The following is a 25,833-nucleotide window of genomic DNA, read 5'->3' on the forward strand; positions in this document are numbered from 1 at the left end:
CTGACCTGAGGTGGAGTAGGAAGACCCAGGGCTGGATGTGGGAACACGGACACTGAGGAAGGTGTTTTTTAGAACTTTCTGAGGAGCCCCTGAAGCTGGACTCCCAGATGTGGGTGAGTGTGTCTTACAGGAACCAGGAAGGCTGCCTGGAGGGGGCATTGCCCCCTTCCCACACAGGGGAAAAGAAACTCAGGTTTCAGCGAGGACCACTCTGTCCAGCCTATCTCACTGTGTTCTGCCTCTGAGCTGGTCCCTGGCACTCTGGGCTGCAGACAAATGGAGGTAAGAGCTCTTCCCCACCATATGCAGCAGGATTGGGGGGAGCTGTCAGTGGACCTCACCTGTCCTTCCTCCCAGCTTACAGCAGATACAAGGTCCAGGGCTGGCCTGGTGGTCTTGTCCCCACAATAGACAGACTCCACAGCTCTCTGGCCCAAACTGAGAATGACTAGACCCTTCAGAACTTTCAGATCCCTTCTTCTATTTACCTCTATCCCCCCACTCTGTACAACGAAATCAGTTCTCCATAGAACGTTTAAATGTTTAGAAGACTTTGATTCGAGACATATATTATGTAGAACTTAGGAAGCAATTAAAAAACAAAATAAAAAACATTTGCACATTCACCAAAAAGGATATGCAAATAGGAAATATGGACATGTGGTGAAATGTACACTGTTAGCCTCGACAAAAATGCTAATTAGGAACGGGGAGAGCAGAGCTGGGGGTGTGGCGCAGTTAGTAGAGTGCCTGTCTAACACGCAGGAGGCGCTGGGTCGGACTCCCCAGGCCAGAATAAACTGAATGCGATTGTGTTGATTTTCAACTTAACAGAATCAGCTGAGAGAAGGGCCTCTGGGCATTCCAGGAGGGATTATCTTGTTACATTGGTTTAGGTGGAAGACCTATGGACTGTAGGAGGCACCGTTCTCTGTCCGGGCTCCTGAACTGTATAAAAAGAGCTGAGCAGCATGCATTCGTTGCTCTGCTCCTGAACTGTGACTATCACGTGATTACTTGCTTCATGCCCCTGCCTCCATGCCTTCCCCACGGTGACCGAGTATACCTTGAGCTGGGAACCAGAACAAACACTCCACCCTTAAGTTGCTCCTGTTAAGGTGTTTCTATCAAAGCAGCAGTAAAAATGAAACTAAGAAATCTGGAATGGTGGCGCAAATCTATAATCCCAGGCAGGAGGTTCAGGGGTTCAAGGCCAACCTGGGCTTCATGAGGCTCTATCTCCAAAGAAAGAAAGGACACAGAGCTAGCCATGGTGACTTAATGTTTGTAAGCCTAGCACCTCGGAGACTGAGGCAGACAGATCACCGCAAGTTTGAAGCCATCCTCGTCTACAGAAAGAAACCCTGTCACAAATAAAACCTGGGAAGAGACTCCGAACAACCCCTAGAATTCCTGAAGCCAAGGAGGTGGTGGATACCAAGAACTGAGGAGAACTCCAGCCCTGGCCACAGCCAACAGGTGGTAATCACGGTCCTGGATTTGGGAGCCTTGGATCCATGCAACATTCTGTGTGAGTCCACAATTGCAGTTGGTGTTCCTCCAAGAGAAAACATGTGTTCACACAAAACACAAACTGTTAAAAGCAGTGTTACTCCTAAGATCCCTAATTGGTAACAGCCCAAATGTCCACCAACCTGTACCCAGACGAGTAAGTCCTGTGGATTCCTTCAGCGGACTGTATCAGCCACAGGGAAGAGCCAGGACACTTAGGTCACGTGCATGTGCTCAGAAGCAGTAAGCAGAAGAGACCTGGGCCTGGAGGCACAGGCTTGCCATCTCAGCCACCTGGCAGGCTGAGGCAGGAGGATGGTCATGTGAGTTCAAAGGTGGCGTGGCCAACTTAACAAGCCTGTCTCAGAATGTCAAAAAGGACTGGAGACGTAGCCTAGTGGTAGAGTGTTTGCCCAATACCTGCAAGACCCTAGAGTGGACCAGTGGATTGAATCCTGCTGGACAGGCCTAGGGGCCTCCACAGGCTGAGGAAGGTGGTCACTCCCCAGGAAACAATCTGGCCTCCTGCCAATAATCTGGCCTTCTGCCAATCAGGAGCTGCAGAGTGTGCATCAGGCCGAGTGCAATAGATTGATATGATCCACTTCTCTCGGGGTCCTGAGTGCTTCACAGGTACGTCTGCGTTACTAAACTCCTAGCCTGTGTGGTCCTGTAGGACTGTAGGAGGTGGGAGGCGTGCCAGGAGTCTGGGTGGGTATGCATGTCACCTGGCACCCCCTGTTTTCATGTAGAAAGGTCCCAGGTCCCCAAACCCTGCTTCCCACCACTGCCCTCTCTGTCCCATCCCAGACCCAGTGCAGTCTGAGTATATGCTGGGCAATCCACCTTCATTCTGCCAGCGACCCGTAAAATAGCAAATAAAAGCCAGTGAAAAGAGTGGACACCCTCCTGCAAGAACTTTGGCATGGGAATTTGAGGCCAGCCTGGGCCACATAGATCTCCCTTGTCCAAAAGAAACAGAAACAAAACGACCCTGAAAGGAGTGGGAAAGGCCGCTTTCTACCTGCTGAACCCAAACATTCCCGCACCAGAAGGTGTTGGCCTTCTGCCTATGACCAGGCCCCTTGCACACCTCGCAGGCAGGCACCCCAAGTCACAGTATCCTCTTCACGGCCTGCAGCACTACCTGCAGGCCCTCTAAATGAACAGCAAAGAGCGCTTTCCAAGGATTTGCTCTGCAGCCCCCTGGAAGCTTGTCCAGCTCTTTGCTTTCGGCAAATACCCAACACCTTTGCTCTTCCCCTTAAAGCCATCTCCAGGCTACTCCCGGCAGAGATAGATGTGCAGGGGTGTCAGGGTTCACCCTCCCCAGTGGCCTCCCTCAGTCCCAGTCGTGGAGGTCCTGAAGTGTGGGACAGAGAAGGTACAATGATCCTGGGGTGGGCCTCTGCTCGAGAACACAGGCAGGTGATTGTTGTTTGGCGATATTAGGGCCTTGGAGGTGGTTGGTTGGCAATATTAGGGGCCTGCAGCTGGCCACAGGACTGGCTGATTCCCAGTCACCTTTGAGTACAGCCCACCCCCACTGCCTTGCTCAGTAAGATACCGAAAGGTGTATGCGGCGGGGACAGGACCACCCCTTGCAATCCTCCATCCTTCTCATCCCTCAAGTGAACCCTGACTGGAGCTCTTCTCAGGCCCCTGCAGCTTTTATTACTCTCTCTTGGTTTGGGTTTAGTCCCATCCAGGCCACCACCCTGTCCCTCCTGTCCCCTACATACTATGGAGCTGACGCTCAGTTCACTGTCCCATGCCTGTGGGCATCCTCCTTGGGAAACTCAGAATCTGCCCTAGATGAGACTAGTTGCTGCCAGCCCCATCCTGGCCTGCTGACCTCTCATCAGGCTGCTTGGACATCTTCTTGCTGGGCCTAGGGCTCTGGCTGAGGGGTGCTGAGGCAGGCGTTTATTTTCCAGCCCCGTCTTCCTCAGGTGACCTTATCCATACGGTTTGAGTACCCAAGTCTACAATGTCCTAGCATAGAATGAACATGGTGATGAAGAATGAAGACTTTCTGTGAGTCACTCAAGCACATTGTGCCATTGGTACTGGCTAAAGTCCTTTGTCATGCTGAAGATGTCCCCTGGCCCCCAACTCTTTGTGCACAGTGCAGCCACATGTTGACTCCAAGTACATTTGGGATGCCAAGATATTGAGCCCCAACGGTGACTCTCTAGATACCCGTCCAGGACAAGGACAACAGAGCATAGACAGGTTTAGCAGCACGGGTAGATAGTTCTGCTAACATATGGTAAACAACACCTGTAGGCATCGTTTCCAGAGAAAAGGAGATGTAAACTTACACAAAATGCTGAACTTGAATGGGCGCAAGACCTTTATTAAGACCAGCCAAAGTTCTGCAGGCATGCACAGCAAATCCCCACTCTTCTCCCCTTCCATCAGGCTGAGAGCAGCCACCCCTGGTGGCCACCCTCCCTGCTTTCTTCCCTGGGTCAGGGATGTCCAGACACCCAGAAGGCCAGAGGACTGGACAGGTTCAGAAGACCGCGCGCACTTGCACAAGGCTGAAGCAGTGGGTGCTGGGAGAGGTTAGCTGACTCATCTGCTGACCAGCATGAGGCCAGCAGCTGGGCTCAGGAGAACCTCTGCATCTGCCGTGTGATCCAGGGCAGGAAGGACTGCACACGTGCGTAGACCCCAGGGATGTCCCTCAGGGCACAGCCATAGCCCCAGCTCACCACTCCCACCAAGTTCCAGGAGCCTGCCACCCTGCAGACCAGGGGACCACCTGAGTCACCCTAGAAGAGGAAGAAACATCATTCGGTATTGTCCTTGAAGTGGGAACGGGGACAGGAAGGAGGAGGTCGATGGGACTCACATAGCAGGCCCCACGGCCTTCGCTGCCGGCACACAGCATGTCGCCTTGGATGAACTTGTGGCCCTGGTAGTGGTGCCTGGTGGCATTGTGGTACAGCTGCTCACAGAGGGCATTGTCCACTATCTTCACCCGAACCTGCTGCAGGCGGTAGGGAGGGGGCAGCGACGCTGTAGAGAGAGGAAGCGGGGCTGGTGATGCCTAGCTCCCACCTGTCCACTCCCCTGCCACTCATCCCAGGAGCTGAGAAAAGCTCCATCCCTATCCGAATCCATGCCTAGAACAGTGTGTGTAGGAGACACCAATCTGCAAGGTCCATGTCCAACTCTGACATCTAGGAGGCTAAAGATGGATTCTGTCTGCTTATAGGGGCTGGCAAGATGGCTCCATAGGTAGAAGTACTTGCACTTGCTGCCAATTCTGAAGACCTGAGTTCAATCCCAGGGACTTACAGAAGGAAAGAACACCCCTGCAAGTTGTCTCCTGACCTCCACATGAATGCCATGACACACATGCCCCCCAAATACATAAATAATGTAACAAAAATCTATCTGCCTGTACTTCAAGAACCAAAGAGAGTTGAACCAGATGTTCTAGTATTTCCCAGAAGAAGAGGGAGAGGAGGAGAAAGAGGGGGGGGAGAATGGGGAGATAGGAGGTAGGAGGGCCTTTTCCTCTTAGTCTTGGGTTCTGGGCCTAGCCATGCTATTGGCCTCAGGTACAGAGCTCTGATGAAACAAACATCTAAAGTATCTGGGGAAAACAGTCTGAGATGCTCTGTATTCATCAGTAGATCTCTCTCCCCTTTCTGGATCCTGCTCCTTAGGACCGCAGTGCCACCCACGAGGGATCCTCAGATGACCAGTTTGTTCCCACAGCCCAAATCTTTTCTTGACACATACCATACATGTGGTGCATGCCCCAGCCAGTCACCCAGCATGGGTACTTTGAGGTGAGCACAAGAGACCCAGAGGTCAGCATGACAGGCTTGATGTTAGCTGAGCAGTCCAGAGATTTCTCCAGCCTGAGCAGAGCCACGTCTGAGCCCAAGACACCATGCACATAGTCCTGGTGGATGATGACCTGGCTCACTCTCAGCAGCTCCTTGCCCCCATAGAGGTACACATCCCCAGCGTGGATTCGAAAGGATGCAGGGTCAGCATCTCTCCTGAGGTCAGAAAGAAGCTGTGAGTACATACTCTAGGTACTGTGGGGAGGTTCTCCCGGACAGAATCAACTGAACCCCCATGTTGGCTCGGCCCTTCCGATTTACCCTTCATCCTACCCAGCGCTGGAGGACAAAGGCACTCACTGGTGGATGCAGTGGGCAGCGGTCAGCACCCACTGTGGGTGAATGATGGAGCCCCCACAGATGTGCACCCAGGAGGCCGAGTAGTAGCTGTAGATCCTCAAGCTGACCTGCCACGGCCACTTCCCCTGGGGGGCGTTGTGGCCCCCCACGATGCCCACCAGCACATCCTCAGACAGGGGCGCTGCAAGCAACAGGCAGAGGGTGGGGGAGGGGCGGCGCTCAGCCTGCCACCCACCCTGCAGGAGAGCGGCTCACATGTGTGTCCCAAGGGTCCCGGGGACAGGGCTTTATGGGACCAGTGTAGAAGGAAAGGGTGACATGGGGCGAGGACTCACCTGGGGTTCCAGCAGTGGTGCACCCAACCAAGAAGAGGGTCAGACACAGCAGGCCCAGCATCTGGGGAGACACAGAGAGAGTATATGGAGGGGGCTGGACTGACTTCCATCAGGATGGAGAGGGCTGGAGCCCTTGCATGGATCTGGGAGAAGATGGAAGCACGGAAGGGCGTGGAGGAAGCCAGGCTTGCCCCGGATGGAGAAGACTGGGACCTGGAGCCCCTGGAGGGCATCCGGGAGGGAAGAGGACACTGCCCTTACCATGTCAGGCCTCTTGCTCCCTCTGGCCAAGGCTTCTCGGCCCCTTTATCCTTGAGCCCCAGGAAGTGGGCAGGAGGATTGGCCAGACCGCTGCTTCAAGGAGGGCCTGGAAGGAAGTGGCATTTAACCTCAGGCAGGGACTGTTGGGGACTATGTCCTTCCCTGCGTCCAGGCACCAGAGTAACAGTCACAGGGGTGTCGCTGTCTGCTCAAAGCAGCGTCGTGGGGAAGTTTGGAGGAGGGGGGCTGCAGCCTAGACGGGTGCTAGTCTCAGTTCAGCCCACAGCACAACTTGCACCATGAGGGTCCAGGGAAGATAACCCTCTCCAGCTCTGTAGGTGGCACTCGGACCCGGGTTAACCAGCCCCCCCATGCCAGGCGCATGTAGCCATGCTATTGACAGCTCAGGGAAGCTTCTGTCCAGGACTCCTCCTGGGCCTACCATGTCTAGAACACAGGCCCCAAGTACACGTCTCAAAAACTGCCCTGAGTGGCTGAGAACCTTGCCACTGTAGACACCTGTAGGCAGAGCTTGTGGCGTTGAACCCAGGACCCGTTCTTTGCAGCAGCCGTGGGGGTATGAAGCCCAAGGATCCCGAAGCTTGCCAGCAACCCCCACATTCATCCCGCCCCCAGTAACTCGGTCTTGTGTTTCCTCCACAAATCTTAGTATTAGATGTGCCCTGGAGCCGCGGAAAGTTCTCCCAATTTGTGGTCAGTAATTCTGTGTGTGAGGAAAATGTGGGTGACTTCTCTCTAGTCCAAGATGGTCTCAAGCTCAGTATGTAGCCTAGGATAACCTTGAGCTTCTGATTCTTCTGCCTCTACCTCTCGACCTCCCAGGTACTGGGATTACAGGTGTGCACCACCATGCCTGTTTTTATGCGTCGCTGGGGCCTCAAGCATTTTAGGCAAGTACTCTACCCACTCCCAGCCTCTGGCAGGTCTTTTCTTTTGGTGGGGGGAGGAGTAAGACAGGGTTTCTCTGTGTAGCTCTGGCTATCCTGGGACTTGCTCTGTAGACCAGGCTGGCCTCAAACTTGGAGATCCACCTGCCTCTGCCTCCCGAGTGCTGGGATCAAAGGCGTGCACCACCACCTGGTCCTCTGACAGTTGTTTTACCTACAGTGTTAGCTTTGGTACTTTGGGGAAAGTTCAAGGCCCCATATGGAAAGCCAGGGGGCCTAGCCCCCATACTGACGGTCAGATTCCTAGGTTTGCCAAGCATCAGCCCCTTCACCTGCACTACACAGAAGGATGAGGCTCCTTCGTGTGGGCACACCAGCCCCCTAAGAACCAGGCCAGCCTCCTCTTTTTCAGCCACCATGATACCCTCTTCCAGAAAGGGTCCCACCAGTCATTGGAAACATGTCTCTGCTCTTTTCCCGAGATGACCCGGAAAGCAATGACAGTCCCTACTCAGGACTTGATGTCTCCAAGCTCTAAGACCAGAGTGGGCTTTAGAGTTTGGGGCAGTGCTCCTGAAACAGCATATCCAATCACTCAGGGCTGTCTGCATCTGGGGAGTATGGAGGAAGCAAGGGAGATGCATATCAGGCCGTGTCCTCGCACAGTGAGAGCAAGTCCTGAGTGCTTAAACTAAGTGTACAGAGCGTCTGTGCATGGGGACAGTGTGAGCCCAGGGGCCCCAGGATGGTCAGGATGTTAGCATTTAGGCATCTGTACTGGTCTGCCTTTAGGGTCCTGACAGGATAGACCTCAGCTGCAGCCACTAAGAGCACTCCCTGTGCGCATTTGCTACGTTTCCTTATAAGAAGCGGGCCTTGTACACCTCCTGTCTCTTTCTCTTCCTTTGCTCTCATCCCCAGGAACCGGTCTCTGCTCCCTTTCTCTGCCCTTTCTCCCCCTTCCCCTCAATAAACCTCCTACATGGGCCCTGTTGTATGGTGTGACTCCTTCCTGTCGTTTTTTAAAATGCAACACAGGGTACTTGGGAGAGTAGTGTAAGCCTAGCATCAGGGCGTGGAATGTTTGGCTCTGGGACCCTCACACTGGGGCAAAGAAGCAAAGGGGCGGGGGCTGTGATGTGGGAACCTCAACCTGAAAGGAAGCCTAGCTGTGGAGTAGCCTCAAAACCTGCATGGACCATCAAGACTGGGAACAGCTGGCCAGATGTGGTGGCACACACCTTTAATCCCAGCAGAAAGCAGGAGCATGTGGATCTCTGTGAGTTTAAGGCCAGTCTGGTCTAAATAGTAAGCTCCAGGCTAGCCAAGGCTGCATAGTGAGACCCTGTCTCAAATGACAAAACAAAACCGGACTGGGAAACGGCAAACAAGGGTCCTTTGAGACAAGGGATGCCCATCTGGGCAGTTGCATGGGAGCACAGACAGGAGGTGAGTTCAGGCTTGGGCCCCTTACAGCTCCCAAGAAACCTAGCAAAACCTAGGGAGTGACCTAAGGTTTCACTCAAGGGAAACCATTTCCTGCTTCCTGTGGCCATTGCAAGCCCAGGGTGCCCTATCTGGGTGAGATCACCTGAGGCCCCCGTTGGTGGTCCTGCTGTTGCTGTGAGGCAACAAGACCTGGAGACAGGATACCTGGCCACCCTGATAGAGGCAGGACCAGGCCGCCATGAATGGGCACATCCAGTGATAGGATCAGAGAGAACTAGGGACCACAGGAGTTGGGTCAGGTAGCCGTTAGCTCAGGAGCCACAACCCAGCCAATGAGAGGTCCTGTCCAAGTTCTGGGTTCAGGGATGCCGTTAGGTGAAGGATGTGGTTGCTCGGGGCTGGTGTTGCAAGAGGAGAGTTGGGACAAGGGACTAGTGCTGGGGCATCATTGTCTCCGAGTAAAATGACCCGAGTCCTCAGGACACTTAAACTATAGCTGATTAGAGGCACAGACAAGGTTTTTCCAATGTCCCCAAATATATCCCAGCCTGTGCTCGAGGGGAACATGGATTATTGATAAGCCAGCTCCTAGGTTAAGCACAGTACTTTTTCAAGACCTGAGAAGTTCTCTTGAGTTCTGGGTGATCCAGGGAGAAGGAATTTCTATTGTCCATATGATCAGATTTGCTTAGTCACGTGTGATGTTGGCTGGTTCCCAGCATCCTCAGGGTGAAGTTGAAGGAGCAGGAACAATTTCAGTTGCTGGTGATGGAGCTGTGGTATACAAACAAGCAGCATGTTGGGATACCCCTGACTATCAATGGAGGATGCTGTGATGGACGTTCAGGATGAGCCTTGAGCAAATGGGAAGTTAGACTGCGAGTTGGGGACAGAGCAGGATGTCCCTGGGATTGAGATGAGCTGGGAAGGGGCAAGGTGCTTGGACCATTCTGTCTTGACAGCTCTACCTCAGAAAGCCAGTGCCACTGTATTGACTTGTTTGTCTTCAGGGCCCAGGGCCATACTTGTCCTGTTCTCTTCTCATAGGATCAGGCTCAGAGGCGAGCAGGGGAAAGGTCCAGGGCTGACATTCTCAGTGCTTGGTTCCCAGTCTGTGTCTTCTGATGTGTGTGGCCTTAGAGAAACCATCATCTTCCCCATTCCTAATCTGGGGTGCAGGGACAATCTCAGTGAGTGTGAAACAGTGAGTGTCCCTAGGAAATGTCCCAGGAGTTATTATTGGTCATTATTTTCTGAAAATGAGGTTACCAAGAACATTCCAGAAAGGGCTCTGACACTAATAGAATCCTAAAAGGTTTATTTACCCCAAGATTTCACGAGGGACCAGCCAGTTGTGTATTCATAATAGCACCTGTCAAGGGCATTGGGACACACTGGCGCAGCCCTGAGAATGACCAGGCTTGGCTGAAACATCTCTGTACAGACTGCCGTGGGATTCAATTACGATTTTCTCCATTTAATTTTCTTGTCGTGTACATTTAATTGTCTCATCGTTTAGAGAGCATTTTGCTATTTAAAAAACAACGATGTCAGACTGGGCACAGAGGTCCACGGCAGAGTGCTTGTCCACGTGCACAAGATTCTGGTTTCAGCCCCCAACACTGTAACAGAAAAATAAAACAAACAACACCAACAAGTCACCCCAACATCAGTGGCCATTCATGAAAACTCATCTCCTTCCTTGTAGATAAAGACAGGGCCTGAACCATTTGTGAGAAAAGGCGGGTGTGGAACAGCAACTCCAGCTGTCAGACTTAGAACCCTCTTCTAAGTGGGTGCTCCCCTGGGCACTGCCTTGCAGGCACCAATTCCCCTCACCTCCAGATGCCCCTGCAGAGGACACCACACCTGGGGTTTCCTGGGGTATGAGGAAAAGAACTCAGTTGGGCATGTAGAAGAAGGCATGGCACCCACTAAGACTGATGAGAGTGTCTCCACATACCTGCTACCGCATTTTCTGAGGATGACTGCCAGGGCCTTCCTTGCAGGAGGAAGCTACTATATCATCATCAGCAAGGGCTGTTGAGACAAAAGTACTTCGTAGGGGTCAGAGGGTGGTTACAACAGGAATATCACCAGGGTACCTTCTCCGGGAGCCAGTGCTGTCCTATAAAGGAAGACGAGGTGGGTTTCCCTTCCCACCCCTTCCTCCACCTCCAGAGTCTATTGAGTGTGATCAAGTTTCTGAGCCTCCAGGCAAATGCTACTCAGTGAAACTTAGTGAGAAGTAAACTCTGTATCAGGTGCCAGGGTGGCTACTGAGGCACAAGTCTGAGGCCATCCTGGCCTACACAGTGAGTTTCAGGCCAGTCGAGGTTACAAACAGCAAGATCCTGTCTCAGAGCCAGGCAAGGTAGCCAACGCCTTTAATCCCAGCACTTGGGAGGTAGAGGCAGACGAATCTCTGTGAGTTCGAGGCCAGCCTGGTCTACAGAGTGAGTCCCAGCACAGCCAAGGCTACACAGAGAAACCCTGTCTCAAAAACACAAAACCAAACCAAACAAACAAACAAAAAGATCTTGTCTCAGGGAGTGTGGGGAATGGCAGGTGAGATGGATCTCAGCAGATACAAGAACTGGCTGCTAAACATGACAGCCTGGGTTCCATCCCTGAGACTCACATGGTAGGGAGGGAGCTGACTCCTACAAGATGTCCTCTGGCCCCACGTATACACCCTTCTTACACACACACACACACACACACACACACATACACACACACACACACACACACACACTCTCGCGCACGTGCTCACTTGTGACCACTAGCTTTTGGGCAGAGACTGAGGGAATATTTCTGTAGCCTGATAGGTAAACTGGAAGCACATATGCTTACATGCTCTTCTGAAGGGCAGAAGGACACCTTTAGTATCACTTCTGGCAGCTAGAAGTGCTGGCAAGTATTGGCTTAGTGTCCTATGAGCCACACAAAATACTTCAAGAGACACTGAGTGCCACGGCAGGAATGGGGTATCCAGTGCCACATGGAGCACAGTGGGGCACAGACTTTGGGCTCAAAGAGCCCACTGACCCTGGCTCCCAGAGTGTCACAGGCAAAAGAAGAAAAAGTCACTAGGGTGGCACAGTGGCACAGGAAGGGTCTCAAGCACAGCTGTGGGGAACCAGACTGTACCAGTCAGAGGAGCAGTGCCCATTGCCCCAGCACCCTGGCCACCCCATCCTCTCAGGGGCCTGAGGACCCCCTCCTCACCCCCAGGAAGGGGGAATTACAAGAGAAAGGACTGGGTCAACACAGTTCCGGCATCCTGGGAGCCATAGGACAGCCATAGTCCCGAGACTCCAGATTCTCTCACCCTATGCTCTCTGACCCTGAAGCAATGTCACCCAAGTTGTGTGCTACAGAAAAGCCTTTTTCCTCCACCCTCCCTGTCCTGGGGAGGTGCTGGAAGCACAGGGCAGGTCTTGCTCTTGACGGGCTGTGGGGTGTGTGTGTGTGTGTGTGTGTGTGTGTGTGTGTGTGTGTGTGTGGTACCTTTGAGGACAGTGGCACTGTCCAGAGGCCTGTGGGAGCCATGGGAATCAGGTCTCCCTGGAGTGACCACCTCTCTCCCATTGCTCTGCCCAGCTACAGGCAAGAAAGGGAAAGAAGCCAATTAAAGGCACCTGCTTCCCTTCAGAGGAACAGAGGCCAGGCCTGAGCTACCTTGGGGCCCTGCTCAGCAAGCTGGGAGCCCCTCAGGACCTAAGATCTCCCCTGCAATCCTGATTCCCCCTCCAGACTCAGCAGAGGCCCCGGCAGAGCCTTCTCCATTCCCTCTTGACCCTTGACCCCTTGAAATGAATCTCATCTGAGTTTAGCACTCGCCAGACCCCTCCCATCTCCTACAAGTCACAAAGGTCAGTGCAACTCACTGCCCTACGCACCTGGATGATCTCTGCAGACTACCAACTCCTAGGTGGAGCCTCTGGATGAGAGGACAGTCCTGTCTGAGTCTGAAGTAGATGCTTCCGACCCAATCCACCCTCCTTCTCCTGCTGCTTCCAGTGAAAAGAGTTAGTCAGCCCCTCTGTACCAAGCCCCTCCCCACCATGCACCCTGGGTCAGAACTGCTCTGTGAGGGAGGCTGGGTACCTGGTGGCCCTCACCTTCACCCTGGGCATCAGACAGCTGCCACTGTGCGTAGTTCAAGGCAATAGCCCAAGCCCAGAAGATAACCTTAGTCACACTGGGTAACTGAGTCTACAGGGTCCTGGGGTTAAAAAAATGAGGTACAGGAAGGATGTCAACATTGCAGCAGTCTCCTGGCCCCATGGTGACATTGATGAGGGTCAGAGTATCATTGTCCCAAGGCTGGATATCTGGGATTGTCACCCTGTCTGTCTTTGCACAATGTCACCATATCCAGATTCCAAGATGCTTAGGGATGCTAGGTGCTTGAGAGACAAGAATCAGCCTGATAACTATTCAGGGTGCCTGGGGAACACATGCAGACCTGCCTGAGTCCCACCTTTGGTGAGTTCAGGCCTTGGTTTCCTTGTCTAGAAAACCATTAAAACAGCACCCATAGGTGTTTCCACTAGAGAAAAACAGATTTGTGTTCACACAAAAACTTGAACACGAATGTGCATCACATCTTTATTTAGGAAGCCAGGAAACAGAGCCATGTCCTTCAGTAGCTAGTGCTCAGTGCACTGGGCACCAACACTCCAGAGCCTAAACCCTGGAATTGTGATCAAAGCCGACCCATCCTCAGCTGACCAGCATGAGGCCAGCAGCTGGGCTCAGGAGAACCTCTGCATCTGCCGAGTGATCCAGGGCAGGAAGGACTGCACACGTGCGTAGACCCCAGGGATGTCCCTCAGGGCACAGCCATAGCCCCAGCTCACCACGCCCACCAAGTTCCAGGAGCCTGCCACATTACAGACAAGAGGGCCACCTGAGTCACCCTGTAAGAAAAAGAAGCATTGATGGTTATTGGCCCTGATGTGGGAATGGGGAAAGAGAGGGGGAGGCGGGTGGGACGCACATAGCAGGAGTCTCGGCCTTCACTGCCTGCGCATAACATGTCCTGTAGGATCAGTCTCTGGCCACGATTGTGGTGCCTGGAGGCGTTATGGTACAGCTCCTCACAAAGGTCGTTGTCCACGATCTTCACCTGCACCTGCTGCAGGCGGTAGGGAGGGGGCAGTGATCCTGCGGAGAAGAGAGATGTGGCTGGTGGTGCATAGATTCCCCTCCCCATCCCACAATCGTACTGCTCCACTTGGGAGTAGAGTGGATGGAGGCCTGTCTCGAGCATAGCTCCATCCCTGTCCAAATCCAGCTCCATCTCTGAGCCTCGGCATCCCCCTTCTGGAATGTGTGGATGACAGCCTGAAAGATCCACGTTCACTTACAACTTCTAGGACTTCTGCACATGAATTCTGTCTGCTTGTCTGTCAAGGGCCAAACAAATGAGTTTGTTTTCTGGCATTTTCTCCAAAATGCTTTATTATTAGTTGGAAAATAAGTAGCAACCATTCTGCCTCAGAGTCTTGGGATCCTGGGCCCAACTGTGTCACTGGCCTCGGGTACAGAGACTCCAATGGATGTGCAGAGCAGCTTGGAGGTGCAGCCAGATTAGTCCATGTTTGTCAACAGCTCTATCTCTCCTCTTTGGATCCTGCTCCCAGGACCTTGGTATCACCCACCAGGAGCCCTCAGATGGCAAGTGTGTTCCCACAGCTCAGATCCTTCCCCAATACTCACTGTACATGCTCACTGTGCCCCAGCCGGTCACCCAGCACACATCCTTCTGGGTGACCTCAAGAGACCCAGAGGACAGCTTGACAGGCTTGACATTAGCAGAGGACCGCACAGGTTCCGCCAGCCGGAGCAGAGCCACGTCTGAGCCCAGGCCAGCATCCACATAGTCCTGGTGGACCATGACCTGGCTCACTCTCAGCAGCTCCTTGCCCCCGTAGAGGTACACATCCCCAGCGTGGATCCGAAAGGATGCAGGGTCAGCATCTCTCCTGAGGTCAGAAAGAAGCTGTGAGTACATACTCTAGGTACTGTGGGGAGGTTCTCCCGGACAGAATCAACTGAACCCCCATGTTGGCTCGGCCCTTCCGATTTACCCCTCATCCTACCCAGCGCTGGAGGACAAAGGCACTCACTGGTGGATGCAGTGGGCAGCGGTCAGCACCCACTGTGGGTGAATGATGGAGCCCCCACAGATGTGCACCCAGGAGGCCGAGTAGTAGCTGTAGATCCTCAAGCTGACCTGCCACGGCCACTTCCCCTGGGGGGCGCTGTGGCCCCCCACGATACCCACCAGCACATCCTCAGACAGGGGCGCTGCAAGCAACAGGCAGAGGGTGGGGGAGGGGCGGCGCTCAGCCTGCCACCCACCCTGCAGGAGAGCGGCTCACATGTGTGTCCCAAGGGTCCCGGGGACAGGGCTTTATGGGACCAGTGTAGAAGGAAAGGGTGACATGGAGTGAGGACTCACCTGGGGTTCCAGCAGTGGTGCACCCAACCAAGAAGAGGGTCAGACACAGCGGGCCCAGCATCTGGGGAGAGAAGCACAGGGGAGGGAGTTGGAGGGGCCTGGGAGTAGCCGGGATCAGGATGGAGAGGGCTAGATCATAATTCTGGGTAAGGAGAGGAGCATGGAAGGGCGTGGAGGGGACTGGATTGCCTAGGCTGGGATGGAGAACATTGAAATCCGAAGCCAGTGGAGGCATCTGGGAAAGCAGAGGATGATGCCCTTACCATGCCAAGTCTCCACAGCTTCCTCCTGCTTGGGCCTGTCAGCTCCTTTATCCTCAAGCCCCAGGAAGTGGGCAGGGGGCTTGGCCAGGCCTCTGCTTGGAGGAAGAGCTGGGAGGAAGTGGCAATTGACCTCAAGAAAGATGGGAGGGGGCTGGTGGCCCATGCTCAGGGACCTGAAGTCCTTTGTCACCAAGGTTACATGGGTGTCACCACCTGCCTGCAGTAGCATCACCAGGAATGTCGGGAAGAGGAGGGCTGTGGCTCTGGCTGGTGTCCCAGAAGTGCCAGATATCCCTCCCTGACACAGCCTGTGTTTTGTGGGTGAGGCAATCCCCCATCCATCTAGTGAACTCTGAGACTTGAGTGGAGCAGCTCCCCCATGCCGGGACACATGGCCGTACCCAACACATGTCACAAGGAACTTGAGGCCTAGGGTTCCTCTGTTGGACCTGCGCTGTCCAGCACCACACAGTGCATCCTGCAGAAATTGCCCCAGGGCATTCTGCAAGCATGTCCCTGCTGCTTCAGTGGGCAGCTGAGGCTTAGGAGCCCGGTGCTGGTTAGGGACACCCACAGGACTGTGGCCGCTGTGACAAACTTTACTGTCAAATCCAAGAACAGATGTTGCCTGGAGTCTACAGTGGGCCAAGCCAAGCTCTCCTGTTTGTGGACCAATTAGACAACACGTTTGCCTGAAGTCTTATTCTGACTGCTGGAGTGTTTGGGTGGGCGAAGGGCCCTGCAGCAGTCCCAGGGGACCTCCACACTCAAGGACAGGCCATGTGCTTGCTCCACTCCTGGCTCTACAATGGAATTTGCCCTTCTTGGGTCAAAGAGACCCTAGCTAGCCTGGCTCTGGAAGCTCTGTGCTCCTGGCAGGAACTCACAGATCACCTGGATCCCATCCCCAGCCCAGCACTTCACAGCCAGGGAAGTGTGCCCCATCGAGGCATCTGGCCCCCTCTGTGGGCATTTCTGGTTTGGAGCCTGTGAAGACACCACTGGCACACACTAAGTAGATGATAAGTAGTGATAGGATCAGAAAGAGCCATATGGAGGTGGGGTGCAGCTCTTAGCAAAGGGACCACAGACTGGCCAGCGAGAGGGTCGTAACCAGGTTCTGGTCTCAGGGATGCCGTTAGAAGGATGTGGCTACCCAGGGCTCTGTTGCAAGAAGGGATGTTGGGCAGAAGCTGAGACAAGGGAGCAGCACTGGGCACCGGGGTCTCAGAGCAAAGGGTCTCCCCAGGACAGTGGAAAGGCACAATCCTGTGATTCCTGTGTGCCCCACTGCATCCCAGCCCTAGGGACCGGGAGAATGTGTTAGTGAGAAACTTGGCCCTGAGCAAAGTGCTTCTGAAAGATGTGAAGTGTCAGCTGAGAGATTAGCAGTTAGATAGAACCCTGACAGGATGACAGATAGGGAGGGGAGCACCATAGGAATAAGATAGCCAGAGGGGCTGGAGAGATGGCTCAGTGGTTAAGAGCACTGACTGCTCTTCCAGAGGACCCAGGTTCAATCCCCAGCACCCACCCCAGCTCACAACTGTCTGTCACTCCAAGATCTAACACCCTCATACAGACATACATGCAGGCAAAATACCAATGTACATAAAATAAGAATAAATAAGTTATTTTAAAAAAAACTTTTAAAAAAATCTTTGGAATCTATTAACTTACAACCACAAATGTACTTACTTCCTGTCTCCATGTGTTCGCTCTTCTGAACACGCCCTGTTGATCAAGAGTTAAGTTTGCCTTGTCCAGATACTTCAGCTGAAGTGGTGGTCTCTTTCTTTGAGGCCCGGAACTTATTTCTTTTCTTTTCTTTCTTTTTTTTTTTTAAGTAGAGTTTTTTTTTTAAAGATTTATTTATTTATTATGTATGCCTGAACACCAGAAGAGGGCACGAGATCTCGTTACAGATGGCTGTGAGCCACCATGTGGGTGCTAAGAAAGGCCTCTGAAAGAGCAGCCAGTGCTCTTAACCTCTGAGCCATCTCTCCAGCCCCCGGAACTTATTTCTAACGGGAACCACACCAGACTCTTGAATTTTAAAAGTTATTTACTTATTTATTTTTAAAATGGTATGTATATGAATGTTTTGCCTGCATGTATGTGTTAGGTCTCCAACCCAGCATGAATGGCTGAGGTGCCTATTTAACATATCAAAGCAGATGCTGGCCACCAGGTTCTCCCTGCATCCCTCAGTCCCTACCTGCTACAGGGCCCTGCTGGCTGGTGTACCCCACCCCTTACCCTAAACTTCTTCAGCCCAGGGGCTGGGCTGCCCTTCTCCCAGCTGTCCTTCCCTATATAATCCAACCATTTTGGTTACCTGGTATTTTCTTTGCCCTCTTAGCTGCTGTACCTGGTCCCCTCTCTCCCCTTTCCTTTCCCCTCCCCTCTCCTCATATGGCTCAGGGTCATGTCCACTCTGGATTCTCCCAGATGTCCCTGCCTCTCACTGTGCTCTCCCACATAGCTACAGTAAACTTTCGCCTCCACCACACCTCAGAGCAGTCACATTCTTTCCTTCCCTTCTGTTTCTCGTTCATCACGTTTGTGCTCCACTTGCACGCCAGATGCCCATGGAAGCCAGAAGAGGGGATGAGATGCTCTGGAACTGGAGTTACAGACAGTTGTGAGCTGCCATGTGGGTGCTGGGAATTAAACCTGGGTCCTCTGGAAGAGCAGTCAGTGCTCTTAATTGCTGAGTCAACTCTCCAGCCCTTTGTTTATTTTTTGAGATTCATTTTAAGCTGGTAATCACAATTGGAATGCCTTTAAAAAAATGCTCAAGTGTATGTGTGAACGGGTTTTGGGTCATTTTGGACTACATAAGAGCAATTGTTTCTGTGTCTATTTTTTAAACCTAAAGTCCAAGGATAAAAAAAAAAATTTAAGAAACAAAGCAAATTTTTCTAGGCTTTACCTCTGAGAGGATTGTTACAGGGAGCCCACCAGGATGATGTGACTGTGTCACTCAGATACAGTTTAGAGACAATTGAAAATCTTAATTCAAGCCGGTTGGGATTACACCCTAACCCTAACCCTGAAACTAAATAGCAAGACTAGAAGCTGCTCTCGTAACTGACATGCTCACAGCTGAGAGTAGGTCAGTTAAAAAAAATTAAAAAAAAAAAAAAAAAGCATAAAAGCCAGGCACGGTGGCACATCTCTTTTATCCCAGCACTTGGGAAGCAGAGGCAGGTGGGTCTCTGAGTTTGAGGCCAGTCTGTCCTACAGAGCGAGTTCCAGGACAGGCAGGACACAGAGAAACCCTGTCTCAAAATAAATAAATAAATCTAACGCATGTCTTCTTCCTTCTGCTGTGCCTCTGTGCTTGTTAAGATGTCAAACGAGCTACATGTGAGTTTATTAAAAGAGAAACAGTGACAGCTTAGTTAATGCATGAGCATCACATGGAATTGCTTGCAGTTTCAGAACACTGCATTTGGAAAATAAAAGTCCAACACTCACAGGCAGAATCTTGGTAAGGTGCCTTTATCTTCTTTATTATTAGAGAAAGAGAGAGCAACTGGCAACGTAAGATGCTTTAGGTGGCACAGTGTAATCTAATCCCTATGTCTAGAGCAACAAGATAGACTTGTTTTGTTTTGTTTTGTTGGGAGAGGGGGTGTCTCACGATGGAGCTTTGGCCGGCCTTGAAGCCACTATGCAAACCAGGTTGATCCCAAACGCATAGAGATCCACCTGCCTCTGCCCCCCCCCCCCCCCCAGTGCTGGAATTAAAGGTGTGTACCACACCCAGCTGCAAGATAGTTTTTGGTTTTGTTTTGTTTTTAAATTTTATTTGTTTTTATTTTATGCATATGAGTGTTACGCCTGAATGTAAGTGTACCATGTGTATACAGTACCCCTGGGGACCAGAAGAGGATGTCAGATCCCCTGGAACTGGAGCTATCAATGGCTTTGTTAGGTCCTAGGCAGGCCTCCCTCCAAGATGGCCATGCTGGTGGCAATGTCCTAAACAGAAAGACTCTGATCAGGTCAGCAGGATTGTCCCTGGGTAACAGAAACCCAAGCTCAGCATCCCTCAGGGATCTCCTAAGGTGGCTTCTGTTACCAGGAAAGCCACCTTCCCCTCATCCACGATGATGGTCAACTACCCTGGGCAAAGACACCTAGTCCTGATTAACACAAACAGCCTGCCGCAGATCAAAGCCCCCACGCTAACTCCCAGGCTGTTCTGGCCGTCAAGTCTCCTCCCACCACTCCTGTCCTCTTAAAATCCGAAAGGCTTTCCCTGGGGGCTGCTGTTCTCTGCCCCTGAGAGGCAGCCCAGCAGTTTGATTCCCCAAATAAACTCTTCTTTCTACCCAGGGAGTGGTCTAGTTTGCTGGTTTCTTTGTGCCCTTGATTACAGTTGTGAACCGCCATGTGAGTGCTAGGGACCAAGCAAATATCTCCAGTGCTCTCAACCACTGAGCCATCTCTGCAGCCCCTACCAGATGCTCTTAAAGAAATTGTTTAGCACTACATTGTCAATTTAAGACAAGTTGTATGTTTCATCCGAAAAAGTTGTGTTTTGTTTTCTGATGACTGTGTTTCAGACTTTTGGCTACTTAGGAAATGTCTTAAAGTCAAGGTCTTTTGAAGGGTTGGTTATTGGTGACATCTTTAATTTTGCTTTGGTAAGCAACTGTTTTCAGTTGGCTTTAGTACATTTAATACCCTGTGCATCTGACTAGAAACATGCTTAGCTGTTACTTTATATATTATGCAAAATTTACAGAGTTGTAAATTTCATGCTGTTGCTCAAGGAAGAGTCTGCAGTAGGTCAGAGCCAGCCTGAGCAGTGGGCACAGCTGGCCAGAGCATGCCCTGCTTCCTCTGTTAGAAATAAATTCGGAGCCGGGCGGTGGTGGCGCACGCCTTTAATCCCAGCACTCGGGAGGCAGAGCCAGGTGGATCTCTGTGAGTTCGAGGCCAGCTTGGACTACCAAGTGAGTTCCAGGAAAGGCGCAAAACTACACAGAGAAACCCTGTCTCGAAAAAAAAAAAAGAAAAAAAAAAAAGAAATAAATTCGGGACACAGGGGCCATCGTGCCTACTGGTTTGAGCACATGGGACAAGAAGTACACTTGAACTGGGCAGTGGTGGCACACGCCTTTAATCCCAGCACTCGGGAGGAAGAGACAGGCGGATCTCTGTGAGTTCCAGGCCAGTCTGGTCTACAGAGTTCCAGGACAGGCTCTAAAGCTACAGAGAGAAGTTGTCTCAAAAAAGAAAAACAAGAAGAAGGAGGAGGAGAAGGAAGAGAAGGAGGAGAAGGAGAAGAAGAAGATGACGACTTGACTTTTAGTCTAGTCTTGGCTAGTTTTAAAAGAATCAGCACAAACGAAGTGAAGGAAAAGGGGATGAGATTGACTCTTTTAAAGCTTTAAAGTAAACAAAGGTTTTTTCCAAGGGGAATCAAAACATTTGCATAAAAGTTTTATAAGGTGGGGTGAAATAAAGAGATTTTAGTTCCTCATAAATACAAGTTTTATGGTATATGATAAAAAAAAAAGATGAGAAATGTTTCGTACACATTTGACCGTGTGCCAAGCTGACTAGTATAAGCAACCTCTGCTAAGGATAAAAAGATACAAGAAAACCACGTGATAGTACCCGGATGAAAAAGGCTAAATCCAAGGAGACTATGGAATACAGAGCATTAACAAGGAAAGTCTGCCGGCCCACCAAGGTCTACCTAACTTTGCGATTCTAAAGGAACCACTGATAAAAATGATAGAATCTTTTCATGCTACATTGGACATTCCTCCTGCTACTGGCTCCTAAAACCAACTGACTCCTGCTTAAAATGGATGATGATCAGAATCAGAGACCCTCTCACCCTCTATAAAAAGGTTTCATAACATGCATGATATGTGTCTTACAGACTTAGGGAAAAAAAGGCATTTAAAAATTGCCATTCCAGGCTCTGGATGGCACAGTGGTTAAAAGCACCGACTGCCCTTCCAGAGGGTGCAGGTTTGATTCTGGGAACCCACATGGGGCTCACAAACAACTGTAACTCCAGTTCCAGAGGATCTGGTGCCTTCTTCTGGCCTCCTCGGCCATCAGGCCTGAATGTGGTACCCAGATGTACATGCAGGTTACACGTATAAAATAAATAATAAATGTGATCGCCTATATGGTTTATTCTACCAAGCCGAAGAATTCCATTTTTTGCTTTAGAAATAGCTTCTATATCTGTGTCTTGATTGTTGGCTCTGTGGATAGATACCTCTTATCCTATGTAAGCCTTTTAAAGATTGACAGATATTTGTAAGTTGTACCCGATTATTTAATTTTCAGAGTAGCCTGGCTCCTGTAGGTTGTGCTTTTGGGAAGTCTTATAACTAAGAGTTATCTTCTACAGAAGTGCAGCTGCTGGTAAAGGACCCTGAACGACATTTTTGAGATGCTCGGACACATCCCACCCAACAGGCAGAGTGGCACTCAGGTATGACTGACCTAAGAGTCGCTCCTTCTCTGCCTCTGTTGCTTAAACTGATCCTGACGAGTTTATTGGCACTAACTCCTTGACACTTGTCACTTAACCCGCACCACCAATGTGTGACCAACCAGGGCAAATCTTTATTAGTAATCACGGGACAACTGCAAACATACTACCAGATGGCTAGTCAGCAATGTCTAAGAGACTGTTGTTCAGACTCAAGGGGAAAGTTGTTAGAACTGAAACTAAGTCACACTGGACCTGCCAGTGCTCTCCTGTAATTCTAGCACTTGGGAAGCCAAAGCAGGAGGTTGTAAGTTTGAGGCCAGCCTAGGCTTCATGATGAGACCCTATCTCAAACCAACGAGATAAGGTTAGTTGCTTGTGACAGCCCTTCAAAAAGCAACCAAAGTCAAGAGGTTATGAAAAAATGGTTCTTACATGTGCCACCAGACATTAAATCAATGCATTCTAATCTTGGTCCGGACTTGCATTTTGTTTATTATATTTGTTTCATAGATACACTCCACCTCAAGACTGAGGTGCCAAAACAGAAAGTGAAGAATTATAACTGATCCTGGAGACTCTGAGTCCACCCACCTCACAGCCAGGCCCTCACCTCAAAGACCACTCTGACCACCTTCGTTTACTCAGTCAGTTTAATAAGACAAATACAGCCACACAGCAGCCCAACCCCACAGGAACCTGGGCGTTCCTGCCAACAGGGAAGAACAGGCCAGGGAGGAAGGGGTAGGCTGCAGGGCAAGGCAGGGCCTAGGAAGGACAGAACAGAGTTGTCAGCAAGCTGCCTCTGTCGCTTGGCAGCAGTCAGTAGACATAGCTACTGGATGTGCTGATGTATCCAGGCTAAAGAGCTCTGGACTCTGGAGAAGACAGCTGGCAGCTTGTTGTCCCAATCCATCCCCCAGCTGACCACTCCCACCTGCACCCATTTGCTGCTCCTCCAGCAGACCAAGGGCCCCCCAGAGTCACCCTGCAGGAAGAGGAGCAGTACCATCAGAGTCAAAGCACAAGGAAATATCTGGATCCAGGCCCCCTTGAAGGGTGAAACATCTGGATCAAGAGTGGGAGGGTCACAGCCGGTCCTGGATGACTCACCAAACAGGGGCCTTGGCCTAAGGTGCCAGCACACAGCATGTCCTCAAAGATGATCTTAGTTTTGCCTTTGCGATGCATTTTTGTCCTGTAAGCCTGCTCACAGGTCTTGTCATCCCGAATCGGGGTTTTCACCTCATACAGCTGATAGGGAGGCTGCAGAGGTACTGGAGGGGTGGAAGGGGCAGGAAGCAAGAGTGAGGGGACCTGGCCCCCAAGCCTAACAGATGCACTTCATGCCGGTCATCCTGGCCCTGACCTCACTGCTTGGCCTGGATTGAGTCAGAGCCTCCATTCCCCCGTGTGTCCTGGATGGGGCCATGATCTCAAGCTATCTTTACAGACATATCCTTCTACGTCAAATGTGTTTAGAGTCTATAAAAGGGGGTTAGAGCTGGGCGGTTGGTGGTGCACATCTTTAATCCCAGCACTTCGGAGGCAGATGTAGGCGGATCTCTCTGAGTTTGAGGCCAACCTGATCTACAGAGTGAGTTCTAGGACAGCCAATACTATACAGAGAAACTCTGTCTCAATAAATAAATAAACAAACAAACAAATGAATGAATGAATGAATGAATGAATGAATGAATAAATAGGAGTTAGCGGACCCTCCAAATTCATATCCACCTAGAACTTCAGAATGTGACTTTACTTAGAGATGAGTTATTTACATATGTTATTAAGTTAAAAAAATGAGGCCATTGTGAGGCAGGCATGGTGGCACAGGTTTATAGTCCTAGCCCTTGAGGCTGAGGCAGGAGGATCATAAGTCTGAGGCAGCCTAGGCTACCTAATGAGCTCATCCTGGATTTTAGATGGTTTCTAACTCCCCTGTAAGAGTTCTTTCAGGAGGCAGAAGAGAACACAGAGGAGACAGACATATGGAAAGACAGCAGAGATGAGTGATAAAGCCACAAGTGACAGCGTGTGGAGCAGGAGGAACTAGAAGGGACAAGGACCATGCCCTGAAGCCAGCAGTGAAATCTTGGCCTCAGACACTCCAAGATAAGAGTTCTCTGCTGTTGCTTGCACTCTGGGTCTATGATGCATGGCTGCAACATATACTAGAAAAAGGTATGTGTGCATCTGGAGCCTCTGGTGGGCATCTAATCAGCTTCCCTCCAGCATGGGACAGAGCCTGAAAAGCAGCAGCAGCAGCAACAGCTTCAAACCAGGGCAGCCCAGGCTGATTCTGCCTTGGCTACTTGCTGGCCAGGAGATCTGAAAATGTCCCTGATTTTTGTGGGCGTTTCATCGGTGACCAAGAAGCTTACCCAATGTGCAGCTGAGTCCTAGGAGAGCCTTGCTTCTACCCATTCCCTTCCACACTGCTAGCTAGCCCTCTGGGAAGGGACAGGGAAGGAGAGATTGTGCAACGCCCCCTCTGTCTCTCCACCTTTCAGGCCCAGCTATGCTTACCATTTTCAAGAAGGTTGCCCCAGCCAGCCAGCCAGCCAGCACTGGTCACTTGAGTTGAAGGTTGAGTTGTCTTTTGGCAGAGAGACTGGACAGACACAGTTGGATATGGTTAGGAGGGTAGTCAGCTTCAGCAAGGCCAAGTCAACCTCTTATTAAAAATGTTGAATTTAGGGGCTGGAGAGATGGCTCAGCGGTTAAGAGCACTGACTGTTCTTCCAGAGGTCCTGAGTTCAATTCCCAGCAACCACGTGGTGGCTCACAACCACCTGTAATGAGATCTGGTGCCCTCTTCTGGCCTGCAGGGACACATACAGGCAGAATACTGTATACTTAATAAATAAATAAATCTTTAAAAAAAAAAAAAATGTTGAATTTAGAGCCGGGCGGTGGTGGTGCACGCCTTTAATCCCAGCACTCGGGAGGCAGAGGCAGGTGGATCTTTGTGAGAGTTCGAGGCCAGCCTGGTCTACAGAGCGAGATCCAGGAAAAGGCACAAAGCGCAAAGCTACACAGAGAAACCCCATCCCCATCCCGAAACCCCCCCCCCAAAAAAAATGTTAAATTTGGGGTGGATGATGATCTTGCTGGTGTTCAGAAGTTCCTGTTCCTTGTAGAGGTATATTTCCCCCACCTGGATCCGGTATAAGGCTGGGTTGGCATCCTGGCTGGGGGAGGCACTTGGTCTGGGGTAGCCCACTGTCTACATTCTACACCCAGTAGGCGCCCCCAGTGGTGTCTCACCTTTGGATGCAGTGGGCAGCAGTCAGCACCCACTGTGGATTTACGATGGAGCCTCCACAGACGTGCACCCAGGAGGCCATCTTGTAACTGTAGATCCTCAGGCTGACCTGCCATGGCCACCTCCCCCGCTGGCTACGGTGACCTCCCACAATGCCCACTGGCTTGCTTTTGGAGACAGATACTAAAAACAATGTGAACAAGTCAGACCAGCCTCCTGCCACCCCCATCCTGGACCAGATGATGCTACCCGATGCTCAGGTAAGCCATAAGAGTGAACAGCTGGGGGCCAGGATAGTGTACTTGATGCCAAGCAGTTACTGAGGTGGGTTGAGGACTTACCAGAGGCCATGGGCACAGGGCTTCCCAGGCAGGAGAGAGCCAGGAGATATACCAAAAACATCTGCAGGAGGGATGGGGCTCTGAGCAGTGCAGGGCCTCAGCCACCGCAGGGGCCAGGTACTGTAGCTCATCTCCATGGATGCCCCCCAAAACCCCTTTGTCCTCAGGAAAGCATAGGCTGGGCTTGGTGGAGCCTTCTTGCAACCAAGATGGCACTCAGAATATGGGTCTCTGTTTCTCCCTGCTCTGGGCCCACAGAGCTCTTGACAGGGACTCATAGACCACCTGGATCCCACGCCCAACCCAGCACGTCACAGCCAGGGGAGTGTGTGCTGAGGAGACATCTGCCAGCATCTGTGGGCGTTTCTGGTTTGGAG

The 25,833-nt window shown here is 51.4% G+C and overlaps 3 protein-coding genes across 3 annotated transcripts; all 3 read right to left on the bottom strand.

Moving 5' to 3' along the window:
- Nucleotides 1–4,127: 4,127 nt before the first annotated feature.
- LOC131915939 (serine protease 29-like) lies at nt 4,128–6,077 on the bottom strand. The gene is made up of 5 exons (XM_059269244.1): nt 6,017–6,077; nt 5,682–5,862; nt 5,272–5,537; nt 4,373–4,539; nt 4,128–4,292 (listed from the first exon to the last, which is right to left on the bottom strand). The coding sequence occupies exons 1-5, from the start codon at nt 6,075–6,077 to the stop codon at nt 4,128–4,130; spliced, it is 840 nt and encodes a 279-aa protein (XP_059125227.1).
- Nucleotides 6,078–13,253: 7,176 nt separating this feature from the next.
- On the bottom strand, nt 13,254–17,930 carry LOC131916533 (serine protease 29-like). The gene is made up of 6 exons (XM_059269891.1): nt 17,841–17,930; nt 15,110–15,170; nt 14,775–14,955; nt 14,365–14,630; nt 13,643–13,809; nt 13,254–13,562 (listed from the first exon to the last, which is right to left on the bottom strand). Exons 1-6 carry the CDS (start codon nt 17,928–17,930, stop codon nt 13,398–13,400), a joined length of 930 nt encoding a protein of 309 aa, XP_059125874.1. The 3' UTR covers nt 13,254–13,397.
- Nucleotides 17,931–22,682: 4,752 nt separating this feature from the next.
- On the bottom strand, nt 22,683–25,517 carry LOC131916575 (serine protease 28-like). Its single transcript, XM_059269924.1, is given in 7 exon segments — nt 22,683–22,835; nt 22,961–23,124; nt 24,377–24,410; nt 24,412–24,522; nt 24,915–25,041; nt 25,118–25,298; nt 25,457–25,517. Coding segments are annotated over 7 exon segments (831 nt in total).
- Nucleotides 25,518–25,833: the final 316 nt, after the last annotated feature.

This window comes from Peromyscus eremicus, chromosome 8a, assembly GCF_949786415.1.
Source record: "Peromyscus eremicus chromosome 8a, PerEre_H2_v1, whole genome shotgun sequence".
Taxonomy (NCBI): Eukaryota; Metazoa; Chordata; class Mammalia; order Rodentia; family Cricetidae; genus Peromyscus; species Peromyscus eremicus.

Coding starts and splice junctions, on each gene's coding strand:
- LOC131915939 (XM_059269244.1), bottom strand. CDS start 6,077: ATGCTGGGCCTGCTGTGTCTGACCCTCTTCTTGGTTGGGTGCACCACT. Junction 5,863..6,016: donor CACCACTGCTGGAACCCCAG/GTGAGTCCTCGC, acceptor TGTTGCTTGCAG/CGCCCCTGTCTGAGGATGTG. Junction 5,538..5,681: donor GCTGCCCACTGCATCCACCA/GTGAGTGCCTTT, acceptor TTCTGACCTCAG/GAGAGATGCTGACCCTGCAT.
- LOC131916533 (XM_059269891.1), bottom strand. CDS start 17,930: ATGAACGAGAAACAGAAGGGAAGGAAAGAATGTGACTGCTCTGAGGTG. Junction 15,171..17,840: donor TAGCTATGTGGGAGAGCACA/GTGAGAGGCAGG, acceptor TTCTCTCCCCAG/ATGCTGGGCCCGCTGTGTCT. Junction 13,810..14,364: donor GGGCACAGTGAGCATGTACA/GTGAGTATTGGG, acceptor TCTTCTCCGCAG/GATCACTGCCCCCTCCCTAC.